This window comes from Marmota monax, unplaced genomic scaffold, assembly GCF_021218885.2.
Source record: "Marmota monax isolate L192 unplaced genomic scaffold, Marmota_monax_Labrador192_F-V1.1 WCK01_AAM20220418_F8-fsc00024, whole genome shotgun sequence".
NCBI classification, from domain to species: Eukaryota; Metazoa; Chordata; class Mammalia; order Rodentia; family Sciuridae; genus Marmota; species Marmota monax.
The window spans coordinates 19335862-19354370 of record NW_026695224.1 but is presented as its reverse complement, the minus strand read 5'-3'; the positions used below and the strand labels follow the sequence as shown (position 1 = coordinate 19354370).

The window sequence follows — 18509 nt, the reverse complement described above, 5'->3', positions numbered from 1 at the left end:
TTCCTGCTTTGTCCCTTATTAACTCACACACACACACCCATTAGCCACATTCTATTTATTCAACAATTCTATACCTCAGGCTACTTTTGGCCTGGATTAGGCTCTCATTGCTCCAGGCACTGAGGCCATGCAACCCAGTGCCCAGGAGCCTATGGCCACAATTTCAATGGCTATAGCCGCTTCATCTGCCGCCGCTCCTGTCGGCGCTGCCGTTTCTCGTTGTGCTCCGGTGCTGGGGTGCCACTGTCTGCTGTGAACCAGGGTCCCAGCACATTCACCCATAAGAGATAAAGGGCCCGGCCTGGAGCCTAAGAGAAAAGATAACTTGAAGTTGGGTGCAAAAAATGAAGGATAGGGAGGGTTAGATGCCTTTTTTAAGGAAACCCTCAAGCCCACATACCAGAAGCCAAAAGGACCAGATATAGAGGGAGAAGCAGCTCAGAACCTGCACAATAGCTGTCAGCAGGATCACATCCTTAAGGTGCCTGTGGATAGAAGGGAGGTTGCCAAAGACAGTAAATGGGCCCCATTTTGTTTTCCTTCCACTTTCTTCAAGTTGCAGATAGCTGTGAGCCTTAGGTTCTCTGGGCCCCAGTGCCCCAGCCCTGGGGCCGCTCACCTGGGCTGGCGGTGGGGGACACTCACTCTGCCATGCCCTGTTCCATGTTGAGGTCCATGCCACCATCCATCAAGGCCCCATCTTCAGAGAAGGCTGCCCGAGCCATCGAGCTCATAGAGTGGTAGCTGGCCCCATATACTGCCAAACTAAAGCCAAGGGCCATCTGCAGAGCGAGAATAGGGATATCAAAACCAACCACTGGACCTATGCACTCATCCACTTTCCAGGATGAAGATACTTACCCAGGCCCAAAATGAGGCAGATGAGTAGAAGACAACCAAGGTCACAAGGCAGTAAATGGCCTACAAGCAAACAGGATCAGGCTGGGGTCAAAAAATGCTTCAAACCATGGGACTCCCACAACTGTACCTAAGAACTAGGTCAGGCTATGGGCAGAGCCAGATTGTTCCTATAGGGTTGGGAGAAAGGCCTTGCTTCCTGAGGCTAAGTACCAAGACTGTCTTCTGAAACCCAAGCCAGCCCAAGAAAGAAGCCCTTATGTATCTACAATGGGGAAGGCAGTGAAGTCTAGCTGGGACTCACTTCATTATTATTTGTTTGTGTTTTGCTTTATTAGCCCAGAACCTTATTCCTGAATCCTTTCTCATTAATTTCTGTTTGCCAGTGTCCCACATGCCTGGTGCTGGAGATAAAACCCAGGATTATGTTCATGGCTAGACAAAGATTGTACCACTGAGCTACACTCACCAGTCCCCTCTCATTTCTTTTTGAATGTACTTCTTTGGAGCCTTAGCTGTCACCACCACTCCTCACCAGAGCTGAATACTGCGGAGCTACGAGTGGTAAGAGAAGAAAGGCAGATACTTACGTTGGCCCCCAGTATGATCCTCAGATAGAACTTTAGGGTCTCTCTGTTCTCTTCAAATATCTGCTTCTTCCCTCTGGTGCCCACTTTGCCCTTAGGCTGCAGAGGAAATATGAGATGCCGTCAGAGCTCTTCTCAGCCCCTCACTTCCTCCACCACCCTGGTTAGCTACACTGTCCCATCTGCATCTCAGCCAGGTCCCCACAGTCCCTGAGATGTCCACTCCTCCTCCAGTCCATACTGTCTAGAGCTGACACCATCTTTACAGCATCTCCAGCTTCGATTGCTTCCTGCTGGTCCTGAACAATCGAACGCTAGGCTTATGCCTTCTCCAGCTCCCCCAGCAAGGCCCAGCTTTGGGCTGACAGCACCTCGAGGGCACTCTTGAGTGGGGTTATATGGTACCTCTCTCGGACTTCTACTGGATTGCAGATGTGACAATAACGGCGAAATAACACACCCCCTCTGGTACTAGTTTTGGTGTGGTCCTGCGCCGCCATCTCTGTCTCCCTTCAACACCCCGCTCACACTAGTATAGTCCACTCATTGGATAGCGCCCCCCTCTGGCCCGTCCCGCATTCCTTGATGTCCCTCTATTTTCATTCTCCAGGCCGCGGGAGAGATTTGCCCATGTGGACCCCGCCCTACCCGTTCTCCTTACCGCCATGGTGCGACGCAAATACCCAGGCAGGGAAACAAGGGCGAGCGAACCAAACCAGACGGTGGGTACCACATCGGCAACGCTTGCACTTCCGGTGCAGACCAAAATCGTCAGATCATGGACGGAAGTGGGACTCACTTCCTTTCCCAAGTCCCGCCCCCAGAACTAACGGAACTACATTTCCCAGAAAGTCTTGCGCGGGGGCGGAGGCGGCAGGGATGCGATGGCGGAGTCGCTGCCCCTGGAGGTGAGAAGAAGCCGCCCTCCGGCCTAGCTCCGGACAGGCCCCGCCCTTGGGGTCCCGAGCTTTGGGGAGGGACTGTCAGTAAGCTCTCCTTGCGCCTTCCGCCTGGCGGAAACGACCCGCCCGGTGGATCCCAGGACCTGCAAGCTCTGGGTAACGGCCCCACTTTTGGGCCACTCTATCCCCTTAGCTTGGGGAACCGTCCTCTCCTTCCTAATCGGCCCCAGGAGATGCCTGCTCTGTCACCTTAGCGAGGACAGATTTCTGCCCATCCCCTTCGTTTCAGATTGCCGTCCCCTCCCCCTCAGTTCTGGAAGATGTCTGCTCCATTCCATCGTCCCTGAAGGGTAACCGATCTTATCCCCGTTGGCCCCTTGGGTTGCTCACTCCACTTCCTTCGTCCGCTCTCCCGGGCAGTGGGAAACAGACTATTCCCTCCCCATCAATTCTGGGAATGGTCGCTGAGGTTCTTTAGCAAAGACAGGCCTGCTACCCAGCCCCTAGTCCCATAGTGATGGCGCCCCTACCTCTTTCACCCCATGGGCTGTTTGCTTCTTCTTAGCCAGGGGCAAGACCACTCTGCCTTCTGCCTTCCTGGGCCAGAAGATAACAGGTTTTGTCTCCAGTGCCAGTGGTATCTTGGAATGGCCTCTCCATCCCTTTTGCCCTGAAGATTGCATCCCCCTCCCACCACCCATAGGAAACTGGCTACTCTTTCCCATCACTGCTGGAGTGCTCCCTCTCAGCAAAAATAGGCCTGCTCCCAGTTCAATGAGTATTCTGCAACTGTATCCATTTCTTCCTTGGCCCCAGAGGATATCCATTTTTGCCCATAGATCCCGTGGATTTTCCGTTGTATCTCTATAAGCTGCTTGGTATGTCTAGTAGCCCCTTGGGATGGGATTCATCCCATTCTCTAGTCTCTCTATAAAGACCACCTTTCTAAGTTTAATTAATCATGTCCTCCACTCCCATGATCAATTTTTTCCCCCTCCCTTTGCTCCTGGAGTTAGCTGCTAGCTGTTTAGCTTAGGAGACAGGATGGCCACTATCTTAGCTCAGCAGCTTCCCTGCTTCCCCCTAAGGATAGGAGCTTGGTCATTCCCAGTCCCTGTCAGTACTCTCTTCCCCATGCTTCCCCTCCCTAACCCAGGCTGTACTTCAAAGTCATTCTCCTCTCAGTAATCATCTGCTTTATCTCCCTATCCCTTCCCTGAGCAAATCTTTGGTGAAAATAGAGGTAGAGGACTGCCTATCCTTACTATAATCCTGTAAGTATTGACAGAGCATCTCATATATGTTCAGCATCTGAGAAGGGAAGGAGAAATCAGAGTGGAGTAGTGAAATCAAGCTTAAGGAATGACAACCCAAGAAAGAGGCCCACAAGACATGCTGGGGGCAGTAGAAAGGATGGATCAGGGAAGCTCTGGGACCAGTGGACCAGATCAGGCATGGAGACCTGGCAGTTCTGCCTCAGGAGTGGAGATTTTTTCCTGAGAGGACTGAATAACCCTGAAGGTTTCCATCAGGAGTATGCTGAAACAGGAAACAGGTTTTGTTTTGTTTTGTTTAGGACAGTTAACCTTGTGACAGTACAGAAGGGATTAGCTAAGTTGAACTTGAAGGTAAGGTCAAGATTGTGGAAGGAATCCAGGTCTGGGGTGATGAAGATCTTAGCTGCTATAGTGGTAAAGTTGTAAAGGTAGAAATATTAGTAACAGTAATCCAGCAACCATTTATGGATCATCTAGTCCCTATAAGACTATGATCTAGATTTTTTAAAATGTCTATTTCATACATACAGAAACTGAAGTTCAGAGAGGTCAAGTACACTGCCTGAAGAGACACAGCTAGGAAGTAATGGAGCTGGGATTTGAATGAGTCTTGGTTAGTGTTTCCTAAAGCCTCTATTTTATACTTGTATTTTGAAATAAGGGATAGAAGAACATGAGTCCAAAGTGTTACCAGGACCTTCAGATGGGGTGCACTATTGGCATTAAAGGGGAAAGTTGGACTGAAGGCAAAATATCAAGGTGATGGTGAGTCATTTGGGAAGATAGTTGGCAATACTGCACTTGCACTTAGTACGTAGGACAATATGAGGCTCTTGTTGGTTGTTTATGTATGAATAAACTGAAGATCAAAAGATCCAAGTATGAGGCCTGGGAGTCACAGAAGAATCCAGAAGCAGGCCAAAAAGAATGCTGGGCTAAGGCCTAGAAAACAATGTTACAGGTCTCAAGAAAGGAAGATTTGAGAAGGAAAAAAATCGCTAATAAATTGTTCTTAGCCTCACAAGTGACCCATTTCCAGTCCCCTTTAGAGCATCCAACCTTACCACCCCAGCCTCATAGAGCATAGATGGAAGACAGGCAGAGGCTCCCAGGGTGGGTCTTGCCGGGATCATTTCTTAATAGCCAGTTAAGAAGGCAAGTTGGCATTGGAGAATTTGGAAAGAGTGAGGGTCCCAGAGCTGAACTTGTGAGGGCAGGAGGAGGAAGTGGGGCTTCAGAGAATCAAAGGAAGATATTTGACTTACCATGTTCCAGATCTATGCAAGACACTGTGCTGTTACTTAATTCTCACAGAAACCCATTTAAGTCTCATTACATTGCCATTTTATAGATAAAGAAAACAAAGGATCAGAGAGATCATTAACAGATTAGGGATTTGAAACTAGGTTTATATGGCCCCAATACCCCAGGCTTTTTCTATTAAACTGGGCAGGAAGTTTGATTTTTACCAGTTAGTATAAGTGTGCATCCAGAGAGGGCTCAGGAAAGGTTTACTCACAGTGAAGATGCCTGGAAGTTGGAGAGGGGAAGTGAATACTCTGTGAAACTTCAGATCCAAAATGAATCCACTGTGCTATCAGCTGGAGTAGGTTCCAAAGGACCCCCAGCTCTAACAGCCCCAATGCCCTGTCTTTTTCCCTCAGATGCTCACGTATATTCTGAGCTTCCTTCCTCTGTCAGATCAGAAAGAGGCCTCTCTCGTGAGTCGGGCTTGGTACTGTGCAGCCCAGAATGCCCTTCGGGAGGTAAGGTACCACCCACCTGACCCATTCTCAGTTGTCTGTCACTTCAGCTTGCTCACAGTCCTGTTCATATGTCATCCATCCATCCATCCATCCATTCTAATGTACTCACACGTCCATGCATACTGGGCTTAGGGCTGGGGTTATACAGATGAATAAGATAGTTTTCTAAGGAGCTCATAGTCCCATGCAGGAGAAAGACAAGTAGCATAAATGATCATGATATCATGTGCACAGTGTTGTGGCCCTGGCATGGAAGGGTGCAACAGGGACCTGAAGAAGGATATGCAAATAAGGTTGACCAGTAATTCCAGGGAAGGCCTCCTTGAGGAACAGGGTGAAGATGAAGGTTGGTTTTCCCAGACCAATAACAGCACAGATAGAGACACCAAGATGTTGGATAGTCCTGGAAATGACCACACAAGTTCCATGTGAGATACGTATGGGAGATGAGACTAAAACGGAGGCAGACTGTAAGCTGACAGATGTGCCAGACAGCAGAGTTGGGTTTTCTCCTGATTATCATCTTGGGCCCTTTAAGGAATGTTAAGGCAAGCGAGTGACAGTTTGTGACTGTATGTTAGAAGCTCTGCAGTACAGTTGGACTGGAGAGGGCAAGCTTGAAAGTAGGGAGGCAGCCTCGCCAGGAGGTAAATGCAGACCTCTTACTAGTTTGAAAGGCAAACAATAATAGCTCTTGGAACTGATTTCTTTTATGATCAGTGAGGTTCAACAGTTTTTCTCATTAGCTTACCATTTGTATTTCCCTCTTTTTTTTTTTTTTTTGTTTGTTTATTCATGTTCTTCATCCTTTTAACTGCTAGGGTCTTAGTATTTTTCTTACCCATCTGTATGAACTTCTTATACATTAAAGAGATTAATTCCTTATATATTTATTGAAATATATTTCTAATATGTTTGCCTTTTATTTTGATTGGTAGATATGTGTTTTTATTTAAGAGATGCAGAAATAAGTTTCTGTGTTGTTGTTTCTCAACATTGCTTTTCTTTTTATTTCTTCCATTGTTGTTTAAACGTAAAGATCCCTTGCCTCCTCTGAGATCTGATAAAAATGCCCTCATTTTTCTTCTTTTTCTCAAAATAGACATTATTTCTTAGAGCAGTTTTATGTTGACAGCAGATTATTTCTTCTTTTTTATGATTTGAATACTTATTGGTAAAATTTATTTTCATTTATGTTATAAGAAGCTAAACTGATTAATTTTCAAATAGCCCCAACACCATCTTCCCCTTCTTAGGTTGGAACCCTCACCTGTCACATAACAAAACGTATGTATTAAGTAGGGTCTGTTGTCAAATTTTCTATCCAGTGTCAGTGATTTTAGTATCTGAGGGTATCTGACTTTCGACTTACTGAAAAATTGAAGTGTGAGATATTTAGATAGTGCAATCCAGTTAGTAGTTCTGAGTGAGGAATTTTAGAGAAAGGTCTGGGTAATGAGTATAGAATTGGGTGTCATTAAAGAATTGGCTAGGGGCCGGGTGTAGTGGCTCATGTCTGTAATTCCAGTGACTTGAGAGGCGTGGAAGATCATTAGTTTAAGGCCAGCCTCAGCAACTTAGCAAGGCCCTAAGCAACTTAAAGAGACCCTGTCTCAAAATAAAAAATAAAAAGGGCTGAGGATGTGGCTCAGTGGTAAGGCACCCCAGAGTTCAATCCCCGGTACCAAAAAAAAAAAAAAAAGAATGTATGGATCTGGGGGTGTAGCTCAGTGGTGGAACACACTTACTTAGTATTTATGAGATCCTGGGTTCTATTTTCAGCAAAACGAAAATTTTTAAATGGATAGAAATGAAGCCATAGATCTGAGTAACCTCCCCCAGGGAAAACATGAAGAGCCAGAGAACAGCAGGCAGGTCATAGCAAATGCTCCAGAGCGAGGATGCCAGTCCAAGGCACAGCAAGGAAGAGACATCTCTATTGAAGTGACTGAGGAGATTCCAAAGAGGAGGGCATAGAGTCCAAGATAGGAGAGCTTTAAAGGATCAGGTGGATGATTAATGGTGTCAAATGCCATAAAGAGTTCAGAAAATTTTTTAAAAATAGTGTCCATAACATTTGATAACCAAGGGACTACCAGTGATTTCAGCAATATTTAGTATCTAGTGGGGAGGAAAAGCCAGGCAAGCTGAAGAATGAATGAGAAAAGAAAGGAAGTGTAGATAGAGAGTGACCTCATTTGTAAGAAACTTCCCCTTGGAAGAAAGGAAATAAATTGGGCAGAAACAAGAGGTTGAGGTGGACTTGACAAAGTAATTTTGATTAGGAGAAATCTCAAATGTGTCAAATGAGGGAGAAAGTCCATAGAGGAGGGATGTATGTAGGCAGAAGAGAGATTAGGAATAGTGGGTGCCACCTGACGTGGTAGCAGGGATAGGCTTAGTGCACTAGGCTTGGTCTTGCTTAAGAGGCAGAGATGCCACCCCTTCCTGAGGAAGCAGAGCCATGGGGATGGAAACATGGAACTATCTGTGGAGGAAGTTCCTCAGAAGCATCTAGTTCCTTAGTGGCCACTTGGATTAATGATTCTGGGGGCCAAATTGTCATAAGATCGTGAAAAGAGAGATAGAGGCCAGGGCCTCATCAAAGGACTTTAGAATAGTCACAGGGCAAAAGGAAGACTGAAAATTATCAGAGACTCACTCACATGTTTCTGTTAGTGTCAAGCACTGTGCTGGTCACTGAGGAGGCAGAAGTGAGGAAGATGTGGTGCTCTGGAGTTTGGGAGGGGGAGAAAAACACAAGCAAAAAGGGACTAGGGTGTTGCATTTGGAGTCTGTGCAAGGCAAATGGGGGATGCAGAGAAAAGATCCAGAAAAGAATTCATGGAGAAGAAGACACTCAGCCTGGAACTCAAGGTGGGGATAGAGCTGGGGGTATAGAGTGCTTGCCTGGCACCTGGGATGACCTGAATTCAACTCCCAGCACCACAAAAAGAGAGAGAAAGAGGAATAAATATTTTCCAAATAGACAAATAGGAGTAGGTGAGGGGTGAGACCCATCAAAACACAAAGTAGCTGACTGGAAGCATGGCAGGGTAAGACGGTGGTCAGAAGTGGGAATTCCCAGAGCTGGCTAGGAGAAAAGGAGAGTGGACATGCGGAGAGGTGGGCTGAGTTAGGCTGCCTTCTGATACAGAAGGGTTTGAATGACAGCTAGGAAGCTTAGCCTCTCCTGTGGATGGGGGGACCTGGCAGAAGGTTTGAAGAGCACAGTCAGATTTGCTTTTTGGTAGGGGTCATCTTGGTGAAAAGATCAAAGATGGTTTTAGAGTCAGAGACACTAGAGGCTAGAATTGTGGTGAGAAGAAAGCTTCTGTGACATATTCCTAACAGACAATAAGGGAACCCGAACTAAGGCAGAAGCAGTGAGGTTGGAGCAGAAAAACATACCTCAATATATCATATAAATGGAATGGAAGAGACTTTAATCATTATGGATGTGAGAGGTGAGGGTACCTTAGTACAGGGAGGTAACAATTTAGGAGGAGGAATAGCAGTAGCTCATACCTGTAATCCTGGCAACTGGGGAGGCTGAGAAAGGAGGATCACAAGTTTGAGGTCAGTCACAGCAGCTTAGCAAGATCCTGTCTCAAGTTGTTAAAAAAAGGACTGGGAATATAGCTCAGCAGTAAAGCACTCCAGGGTTCAATACCCAATACCAATAATAATAGTAGTAATAATAATATCAACAATAACAAAATAATAATAATTTGAAAAAAATAGCCTGACACAGTGGCACAAACTTATAATCCCAGTGACTCTAGAGGCCAGCCCCAGCAACTTAGCTAGACCCTCAGCAACTGAGCAAGACCCTGTTTCAAAATAAAAAAGAACTGGGGATGTAGCTTTACCTACCTCTGGGGTTATCTAGAGCGAAGTCCACGAAGCAGTTGGCTCCTAGGGCCTGGGATTCAGGAAAATGATGCAGATCAGAAAGAAAGTAGTTAGAAAGATTGCCCCATGGGGTGAAGTATATTATGCTCAGGGGCACACAGAAGAGGACAAAGATTGTGTATCCTCTGACATACAAGTGCCACTGATACACTTGCATGTCTATGACACATGCATGCTATCAGGTGAGACAAACCAGAAGGAACTCACTAATCTGTGGACTGGGTCTGCCATCCAGGTACTAACTAACGTCCAAGATCAGGCATATTCAGGGTGATATGGATATGGACTGGACTGGGTCTCTCTTCTTTGGTGAGAAGAGACTCCCAAAGCAGAAGCAGGCTGGAAAGTTACAGGAGAGCCAGGAAGGCAGTCTCAGAAACCCCACTAGGAAGTAGTGTCAAAGGGAATGGCTCCTGACCACCCATAGCAGATGGCATGGCAGAGGGGACACTGAGAAGGGAACTCCAGGATTGTTGGTGATCTTGCTGGAGGGAAGCTGTTGCCAGGAATGGGTGACTGTGTGGGGGCTGTGGTAAAGAGTGAATGAATGAGGCAAGGGAGAACTAGATGGCCAGATACAGATGTGGGTGTGCCCTTGTGCCTCCAAGGGCTTGACTACAAACGGAGAAATAGAAGTGAGGAGAGGATAAAGGGAGCTTGTGTGATTTAAGACTGTTGTTATTTGTGGGTTCTGAGGAAGGAGCAGTAGAAAGGCAGAAACGGCAAGCTTCCCAGAAGTGAAGGTGGGAATAGCTTAGCAGACCAAAAGAAGGGGGTTGACTACAGCCCAAAGGACAGTAGAGGGAAGGAAGGGGTTCTGCCAGGAGGCAGTTGGTGGACATGACAGGGAAAGGGGAGAAACCTTGCAACTGATGGCTTTGGTTTCTTTTTAAAGCAGAACAGGTCATCTCTGAGAAGGTTCAGTGAGGGGGGTCTGCTGCAGGAGGCTCAGAGATGAAGATGGTGGACTTGGGGAGAACTCTTGTGGGGACAGGAAAGGAGGCAGGATGGAGGAGGCTTATGCTGGGGGTGTAGGAAAGAGGGAATACCCTGGCTTTCTCTGTAGCATTCTGTATCCCCAGTCTATTAGACTCCAAAGAGGCAGTTGGCCTCATCATCTGTGGCCAGGCAAGGAGAGCAAGCTCAGCAGTGTGAGGGAGGCAAGGCGGTAAGCCCTGAAGAGGAGCAGTGGAGGGGTAAGACTCATAGAGGCCAGTAAAGGAGAAAAGGGCAGAGGAGGCAGAGGGGGCAGTCAAGCCCCTGGGTGTAGATGAAGTGGAGGAGGAGCAGGGAGGAAGAGAGAAGGAAGCTAGGGTCAGCAGCTGGAATCCTGGAGTCCACCAATATAGCACAGGGCTGCTCCAGCTAACCAGAACCTCCAAAATGTTGATTAAGATTTATTTGGGCCAAATGCAGTGGTGCACGCCTGTAATCTCAGTGGCTCTGGAGGCTGAGGCAGCAGAATCGTGAGTTCAAAGCCAGCCTCAGCAAAAGTGAGGCACTAAGCAACTCAGTGAGACCCTGTCTCTTAATAAAAAACAAAATAGGGTTGGGGGTGTGGGTCAGTGATAGAGTGCCCTGGCACCCCGCACCACAAAAAGATTTATTTGATACCCCTGCAAAGCTCAGTCCCACTGGGCTGGGGGCACTGGGAGGCCAGGCCACAGGCACCTAGGCATCCAGGGCCCTGCCCACACCTCAGCACTACCATATTCCAGAAAACAATCTGCATAACCCCGTGGACAGGAATCATCTTTGAGAGCCCAGGTGTAGGCAGGTTGATGAGAAGGCAGTGCCCCAGCTACTGTGTTGTGGAAGACACTGGCCTACCAAGGCCAGGCCAGGGCCTGTGTCCTACCAGGCCAGGATAGAATGCTGAATTTAGTGACTTCTTATTCCCCTTGACCTGATCCACTGTTCACTTACTTCCACTTTGTCTCACTGCAGGCAAGCGTAGCAGCCCACACACACCCAGGCCTTGCCCATGCCCTGGGGAACCCTGATTGCTGCTACTGAATTGATCACTGTGGAGCAAGAATGAAAAACAGCTCAGCTTCTGCCTTCCACTGTCCTTTCCTGCCCCAGTTGGCCTCTGTGTGTGGGGTGGCTGAAGCTGGAGCAGGTGACCTTGCAGTCTCCCCTCTGACCTCTAGAAGCATCTTCCTGGGCAAAGGAAGAGCTAAAGTTCAGATCCCAGGAGCCTTGTTTTCACATGCTGCCATACTCCCCAAAGAGATAAATTTCCCTAAAAGGCTCTTCCTGGGCTTCCACACTTAAAGTCCAGCTAAACTCAGGAGCAGGATAGGCCTCTGGGTGAAGGCTTAGAGGCTGCCCCCACCCTACCAATGAAAACAGTATGGGACCACAGTTAGTCATAAGCCTCCTTCCTAATAACTGGAAGTCCTCAGGCCATGCCCTGCCTATTTTGGGGGTGGGTTTTTGCTGCTAGCAGCAGGTGTGGCCTAGCCCTGGGATGACTGCCAGTGCCCTTCCTTGGCTGCTTGTCCACCTTGTTCATAGGGAGGTAGTGGGAAAGGAATCATTACTGACTACTCAGGCTCTGAGGAGGGGGAAAGAGGCTGAGCACTTGTGTCTTCTGGGGGCCTGCAGGGATCTGGGCTTCTCAGTCATATGTGAGTGGTGGGGGCAGGTGCTGGCTGAGCCACCTAGCTGCTCCCAGCTCCCCTAGCCCTAGTTTATTCAGCCTCAGACTGACTCATCTCATGTAGGGTTAGGCAGTGGCTGGAGGCATAATTTTCCTTTCTTTTCTACAAACTTCTCTCTATGATCTTTTCATCTCCTTCCCTAGCCTCACACACTGGAATCTTCTCCAGTTCTCCTTAAATCTGAAAAAGAGACCCAGGCCCTTGGGAGTCCCCACTATCCCCCCACCATTAGGGGATCTGTGGTGAGTGCCCCTTTCACTAGGAAGGACCATGATTTGGAAGTGTGGTCTGGAAGGAGAACCTAGCCAATCTACTGTGAGAGAAACCAGGAACTAGTATCCATCTCTATGCATGTTCCTTCCTACCACTGTAGCCTTGGGCAGCTGCCTCCACCTGGGGCAGAACCCACTTAGGAATGGGTTCCATGCTTCCTGGGAGAGTCCTATCAATAAGGTTTTGCAAGAGCCCATCCAGTGTCAATTCTGCCTTTCTCATTTCCTTTGGTGCTGTTTTGTGGGGTACAATCAGGGGACAAAGGCTTGTTTTTATAGTTACTGAAAAGGTAGGTATTTTGAGGAGCTAGCTCTCCTGTATTAGGACCTTGTTGATGCTAAAACAAGAGCCTTCTTTGAGTTCTGTGTGCCTGAAACCTGGGCAAGAGGTAGAGGAACAGGGCTAAAATTTTAAAAGCTAAGCCAATTCCCCACTCTGTTCCTTCCCCTCCCTCTCTTCTCCATAGACCTATTACACACAAATTGTACTGACTTCCCCTTGGCTCCCTCTGGCACAAGGTCAGGGAAGGTTCATGAAAGACTCTCCCTTAGCCAGAGGCTCCCAAACTCCTATTCAAGCCAACTTATTCTTACCACTTAGCCTGAGCTCATGTCTTGGGTCCCACCCTAGTCCAACTATGCACTCCCCATTCTCTCTTCCCTGCTTCTCTGTGGCAGAGCCAACTCAACTTCGTTGGTACCTCTGAGACTTGTTAAATTATTAAATCCAGCCCCCACAAAATGGGAGGCTTATCCTTCCTCACCTGGAGAGATAGATGTGTGTTCGAGTTGTGCCACAGAGATTCTTCAGGGCCCAATTCCAGGCAACCTTACCTATGTTAGTTTGTGCCTGTGTGTGTGTGTATGTGTGCATGCACATACACAGACACACACACACACAAAAACCCTTTTTTTTGTTGTTGGGTGGTAGAAATGCATACCTGTAATATCAGCTAGTTGGAGACTTAGGCAGGAGGATTGAAGGTTTGAGACCAGCTTGGACAACTTAAACCCTGTTTCAAAATATTAGCTGGGACGGGCATGGTGGCGCACACCTATAATCCTGGAGCTTGAGGCAGGAGGATCACAAATTCAAGGCCAGACTCAAGAACTTAGGGAGGCCCTAAGCAATTTAGCTCTTAAATAAATAGACCCTCTAAAAATAAAAAATAAAAAGGGCTGAGGATATGACTCAGCACTCTTGGGTTCAATTCAAATTTTTTTTTTTTTTTTTTTTTAAAGCTGGGTGCAATGGCATATTCCTGTAATCCCAACACTTTGGGAGGCTGACACAGGAGGTTTGCAAGTTTGGGACTAGCCTTGGCAACTTAGTGAGATCTGGATTCAAAATTAAAAAATGAAAAGAACTGGGAATGTAGCTTAGTGGTAGATCATCCCTATTACTCAAATAAAAGTGGGAGGGGAACTAGGGGTGTAGTAGTTCAGTGGTGGAGTGCTTGCCTAGCATGCATGAGGCCCTGAGTTCAATCCCCAGTACTAAAAAATAATAATAATACAAACATTCATGTGCCTGAGACACTGCCTGCCCTAGACCTCTGGCACATGGGCCACAGAGAGTTGTGGTGAGTAGTGCCCACTTCACTTCTTCCTATCTTCAGCTGTTCTTGAGGCTCTTTATATGGTCTCTAAAAAGGGGTCATGGGGAAGCTGGTTGCTTAGCTAATACAGTTCTTGGAGTAGGAGGCTGGGTCCATGAATCTCAGGGCTTCCTTCTGAGGTACCAAAGGTTAGGGACCAGCATATTTTGTTCTTCTACCCTGTGTAGTTTCACTGGGCTTCCTTCCAGGTCATATCACAGCCCTCCTGTGCTCAGCATGCCAATTCCCCATTCTGTTCCTTCCCCTCCCTCAGCATCTAGCCCTGTCCTTCACCAGCTTTTCAGGCCTGCCCTTGGTGGTCATCTCCAAACCCCAGCAGGACATGCCTTCCCAGCTCCCACTTCCTACCCACACTCCCCACCCACACTCCCCTCAGCCACACATGACCCTATACCATGGTAGGTCCTCACTGTGGAAAGGCCCTTCCTGACCTGTCATCAACTTCTGGTCAGAGGGCTAACCCCAGGCCTGCTTCTGCCCTTTAGACAAATGTGCGGTACAACATCCCAGTGTCTTCTGCCTCCCTTTTGGCCATCAAGAGTTTGGGCCTCAGGGGCATCTCCTGCATCAGCCTGACCAACCTGGATGGCTCACCAACCTCGCACCTGGTGCTGCAGTCTGTTGCCTACCACCTAGGCCCACACCTGCAGAGCTTGTGCCTGGGTGGGGGGCAGTCCCACAGAGGCTTCCTTTGTGGCCCTGATCCTGGGATGCCCAGCTCTGCGCACCCTTGACCTCAGTGGCTGCAACAGCCTCTTCACATCAGGCACACTATTGGCTCAGCCAGAGATGGCCCAGCGTGTCCGGCAGGCATTGAGTGGCCTGCGCGAGCTCAAGCTGGCTTGCCTGCGGAACCTGTCCTATCTCAGCTTCAACCAGCTCAGCAGCTGTGTCCCCAGCCTGGAGCGCCTCTCCTTGGCCTATTGCCACCTCAATTTTGAGCTGAGCCCAGCTCAGGGTTCCATCAACCCCCAGGACGACTCTCCCTTCCAACTCTCCTTCCATAACCTGCTGCGATTTGTAAAAGAGCGAGCTGGCAAATTGCGGGCCCTAGATCTGAGTGGCACTGGCTTACCACCTGAGGCCCTACATTCCCTGGGCCAGGTAGCTGGGCTGCAGCTGCAGGAGCTGAGCCTGCACAGCTGCCGGGACCTTTCCACAGAGGCTGTGGCCACCCTGTGCCGCCAGCAACCAGGTCTTACCTCCCTGGACCTCAGTGGCTGCTCAGAACTGACTGATGGGGCACTCTTGGCCGTGAGCCGTGGCCTGCAGCACCTGCAGCACCTCAGCCTGGGAAAGCTGCAACGGCTGACAGATGCAGGGTGTACAGCCCTAGGGGGCCTGCGAGAGTTGCAGAGCCTGGATATGGCTGAGTGCTGCCTGGTGAGCGGGCGGGAACTGGCCCAGGCCCTGGGCTCAGTGAGTGGAGCTCCACCCCCACTGACCTCCCTCAGGCTGGCATACTGCTCTTCGCTGAAGGTGAGCATACCATGCCCCCCTTCCTCCTAGGGTGGGGCTTGGGGAGCTGGGTCTCTGGCCCCAGGGAGGAACTACCCAGTGTTTATGTCCAAAGAGGAGTAGTTCAAGTTGAATTTGGGTCACAGTCTGCAAGAAGACAAGAACCTAAGTGGACAGTGCTGCTGGCATGCCTCCCCAGAGCCCATTTGGGGCCCAGGCAGAGTGAGGTCCAAGACACCACAAGTGATCTGGCCCATGATGTGGCCTATCATCTCACATGCCACTGGACTTCTGGCAGGTGACACTCTATCCCCCACTTCAACCCCACAGTTCTGGTTCAGATTCTAGCGGTAGCATATCTGATTGGCTCAGGGAGGGTCAGCTGTCCACCCCTGACCCAATGAGCTATGGTTAGACTGCTGTCTCAGCTCACCCCTTCAGAAAGGGCAGGGAGAACAAACTGGGCAGCTGCCTTAGAAATTTCCATCTGCTTCCTTCCTGCCCCAATCATAGACTTTTGTCCTTTAGCAACCCCCTCTAAATCTCCCACCCCGACAATCTACCCTGTCCATTTCCAAACTTTCAATCCAACATAGGAACCATGTTACTTCTTTCCTTGGACCTTCTGGCAGCTCCCTGTTGCTAGTGGGTAAGAACCTAGGGCAGGCCCTTGCTGATGACCCCACCACGCCTGGTGGCACAGGAACAAGCTGCTCCTCTGTGCTCTCCTCCCTACCTCACTTCCTCCTAGGATGCCTCAGTGCTTTCTCTGATCCCAGCACTGGGCCCAAGCCTTAGAGTGCTAGACTTGTCCTCCTGTATGGCCCTCTCCAATCGGACCCTGCAGGCCATCTGCACCTACCACACCCACCTCTCTGTTCTGCGCCTGGCTTGGTGCAAGGAGCTCCGTGATTGGGGGCTTCTGGGGCTGGAAGAATCAAGTGAAAAGCCTGCACTGTGTCCCCAGGTATGAGGCCCTCAAAGTCAGGAAGGGTGGGATGGTCTGTGAACTCAGCTACTTTCCTGCCTCTCCCTCTAAGATTATTTAAGGGCAAACTCAGGAAGAACCTGAGAAGCAGAGATTTCTCCTCACAGCTATGCCCAGAGCTGGAGTATCAGGCCTCAGGTCCTGAGGATGCTTCTCCCAAGCCACAGAGTTCATCCCTGCTCATACTGCAGGCCCTGCAGGAGTTGGACCTGACAGCCTGCAGCAAGCTGACTGATGCCAGTTTGGCCAAGGTGTGGATAGGCTGGGGATCCTGGGGCTGGAGGCAGGGAACTGGGCCAACTCACATTTTGGAAAAAAAGTTCCTTGGAGTTCCTTTCTCCTAGGCTTCTGGCTACTCCCTTTACTAAAGGCAGAGAAACTGGAAGGTTTCTGGGCTCCAATATCATGCTCCATCTACCCTATCCTTGCAGGTAACTGCAATTCCCCCAGCTGAGGCAGTTGTCACTGAGCCTATTGCCAGCACTCACAGACATGGGCTTGGTGGCAGTGGCCAGAGGCTGCCCCAGCTTGGAACACTTGGTGCCGAGTCATTGCAGCCACATCAGCGACGAGGGCTGGGTCCAGGCAGCAGGGTCCTGGCCAAGGCTGCAGCACGTCAACCTGTCCAGCTGCAGTCAACTCACAGAGCAGTGAGTGTGTATTATGATGCTGAGCAGATGGAGCCAGGTGCAGTGGCTGGGCTGGGATCCCATGCTGCATCAAGCACTCATCTGGTAGTCTCCCCACAGAACTCTGGATACCATTAGGCAAGCATGCAAGCAGATCCGGGTATTGGACGTGGCCATGTGCCCGGGTATCAACGTGGCAGCTGTCAGGCGCTTCCAAGCTCAGCTGCCTCAGGTGACTTGTGTCCAGTCCCGCTTCGTGGGAGGGGCTGACCTGACCCTAACACTCTGAGGCCAGGTCAGTAACCATCCCTGTAACACAGCCTTCTTCATCCCCATAGTCCTAACCTGGGCTCCTGGACCTCGATTATGCCCCAGTGCCTCTTACCTCCTTTTGCTATAGACCTCCTATCTAGGTGTGGTGATGGGACCAACCCAGGGCATCCCAAGAGACTTCCTGCCCCACAGTCAAGCAGCAGTGGCTTTCCAACTACATTTCACTGCCTTGGGCCCATGGGAATGCCAGCTACATGTTGCTGCCACAGGGTTCTGTTGTCCCTGCCAGGAGGTCAGCCCACAGGCAGACTGAGCATGGAGCTGGGGAGCAGCTCCCCACAGGCAGAAGGGATTTTGAGGTTCCACAAGGACAGAGGGTGCATGTGTACCTTCTGCTCCCTCCCCGATTTCTCAGACCTAGAGCATGTGCTCCACCTGCTCCCTAGGCATATTCTTCCAGTACCTATAAGCACTGCAGCAGCCAAGCCACCAACTTTGCTGTAAATCCAAACAAGATTAAAAATTTAAGATTTTACTTCTTGCCTGAAGTTTTCAGATGAAAGGGCCCTTTCCCTCCCTACTCAGTTGACCCAAAGCCTTACAGACACCCTTTTAGTGACCTCAAGGCTGATCCATACTGGCTGAACTCAACCAGGTCCTAGCTTCTTCCCTACCTGGTAGGAAAGTCCAGAGGCCTAAAGGCTTTTCCCAGCACAACCTTCTTGGGTGTGCCTTAAAGCAAACGCACTGTGCCAAGCCAAGCCCTTGGAGCAATTGATGATGATGCCTGATTCAGTGAGGCCATCTTGATAAGTGGTGGAAAGAAAGGAAAGAAATAGGACAGCATCTCTGAATAGAGGGTCATTAAAGGTCATCTAGTTTAACCACCTAAATAGTACCAGTGACTTCTCAACAGCAGCTCTGAAAAACATCTGTCAAGCTGACCCTCCATGTGTCCCCATACTTTGTCCATCTATCTTCTTATCAGTTCTAGGAGCAGCTGGCAAATGCTCTTCAAATGCCTACAGGCAAATGCCTACAGGCATTGTGCTTCATGTGGGTTTTCAGAGATGCCAAAACTCTCCCAGTGCCCAGGCCTTAGGGAGGCAAAAAGCCAACATGGACAGTCCAGTGTACAAGGTATGTATGAACAGAGAAAGAAGCACCTGGGACCACAAGCCTAGGGAAGCAATGAACTTGACCTGGAGGGTCAAGGAAAGAATCAAGACAGAAATGGGCAGAAGGGACTTTGAGGTTCCACAATGACAGAGAGTACACATAGGCCCTGATGGTGTTCAG

General features: G+C 49.2%; 2 protein-coding genes across 2 annotated transcripts; one reads left to right on the top strand and one right to left on the bottom strand.

The window, feature by feature from the left end:
- Positions 1-40: 40 nt before the first annotated feature.
- On the bottom strand, positions 41-2239 carry Tmem208 (transmembrane protein 208). The gene is made up of 6 exons (XM_046435059.2): positions 2107-2239; positions 1449-1544; positions 862-921; positions 646-782; positions 401-485; positions 41-308 (listed from the first exon to the last, which is right to left on the bottom strand). The coding sequence occupies exons 1-6, from the start codon at positions 2110-2112 to the stop codon at positions 171-173; spliced, it is 522 nt and encodes a 173-aa protein (XP_046291015.1). The 5' UTR covers positions 2113-2239; the 3' UTR covers positions 41-170.
- LOC124086638 (F-box/LRR-repeat protein 2-like) lies at positions 2073-17745 on the top strand. The gene is given in 8 exon segments (XM_046435060.2): positions 2073-2353; positions 5289-5390; positions 14348-14527; positions 14529-15341; positions 16072-16287; positions 16416-16561; positions 16740-16958; positions 17058-17745. Coding segments are annotated over 8 exon segments (1869 nt in total). The 5' UTR covers positions 2073-2329; the 3' UTR covers positions 17227-17745.
- The last annotated feature ends 764 nt before the right edge of the window (positions 17746-18509 follow it).

Coding starts and splice junctions, on each gene's coding strand:
- Tmem208 (XM_046435059.2), bottom strand. Junction 783..861: donor CTGCCTCATTTTGGGCCTGG/GTAAGTATCTTC, acceptor CTCGCTCTGCAG/ATGGCCCTTGGCTTTAGTTT. Junction 486..645: donor ATGGAACAGGGCATGGCAGA/GTGAGTGTCCCC, acceptor TTCTATCCACAG/GCACCTTAAGGATGTGATCC.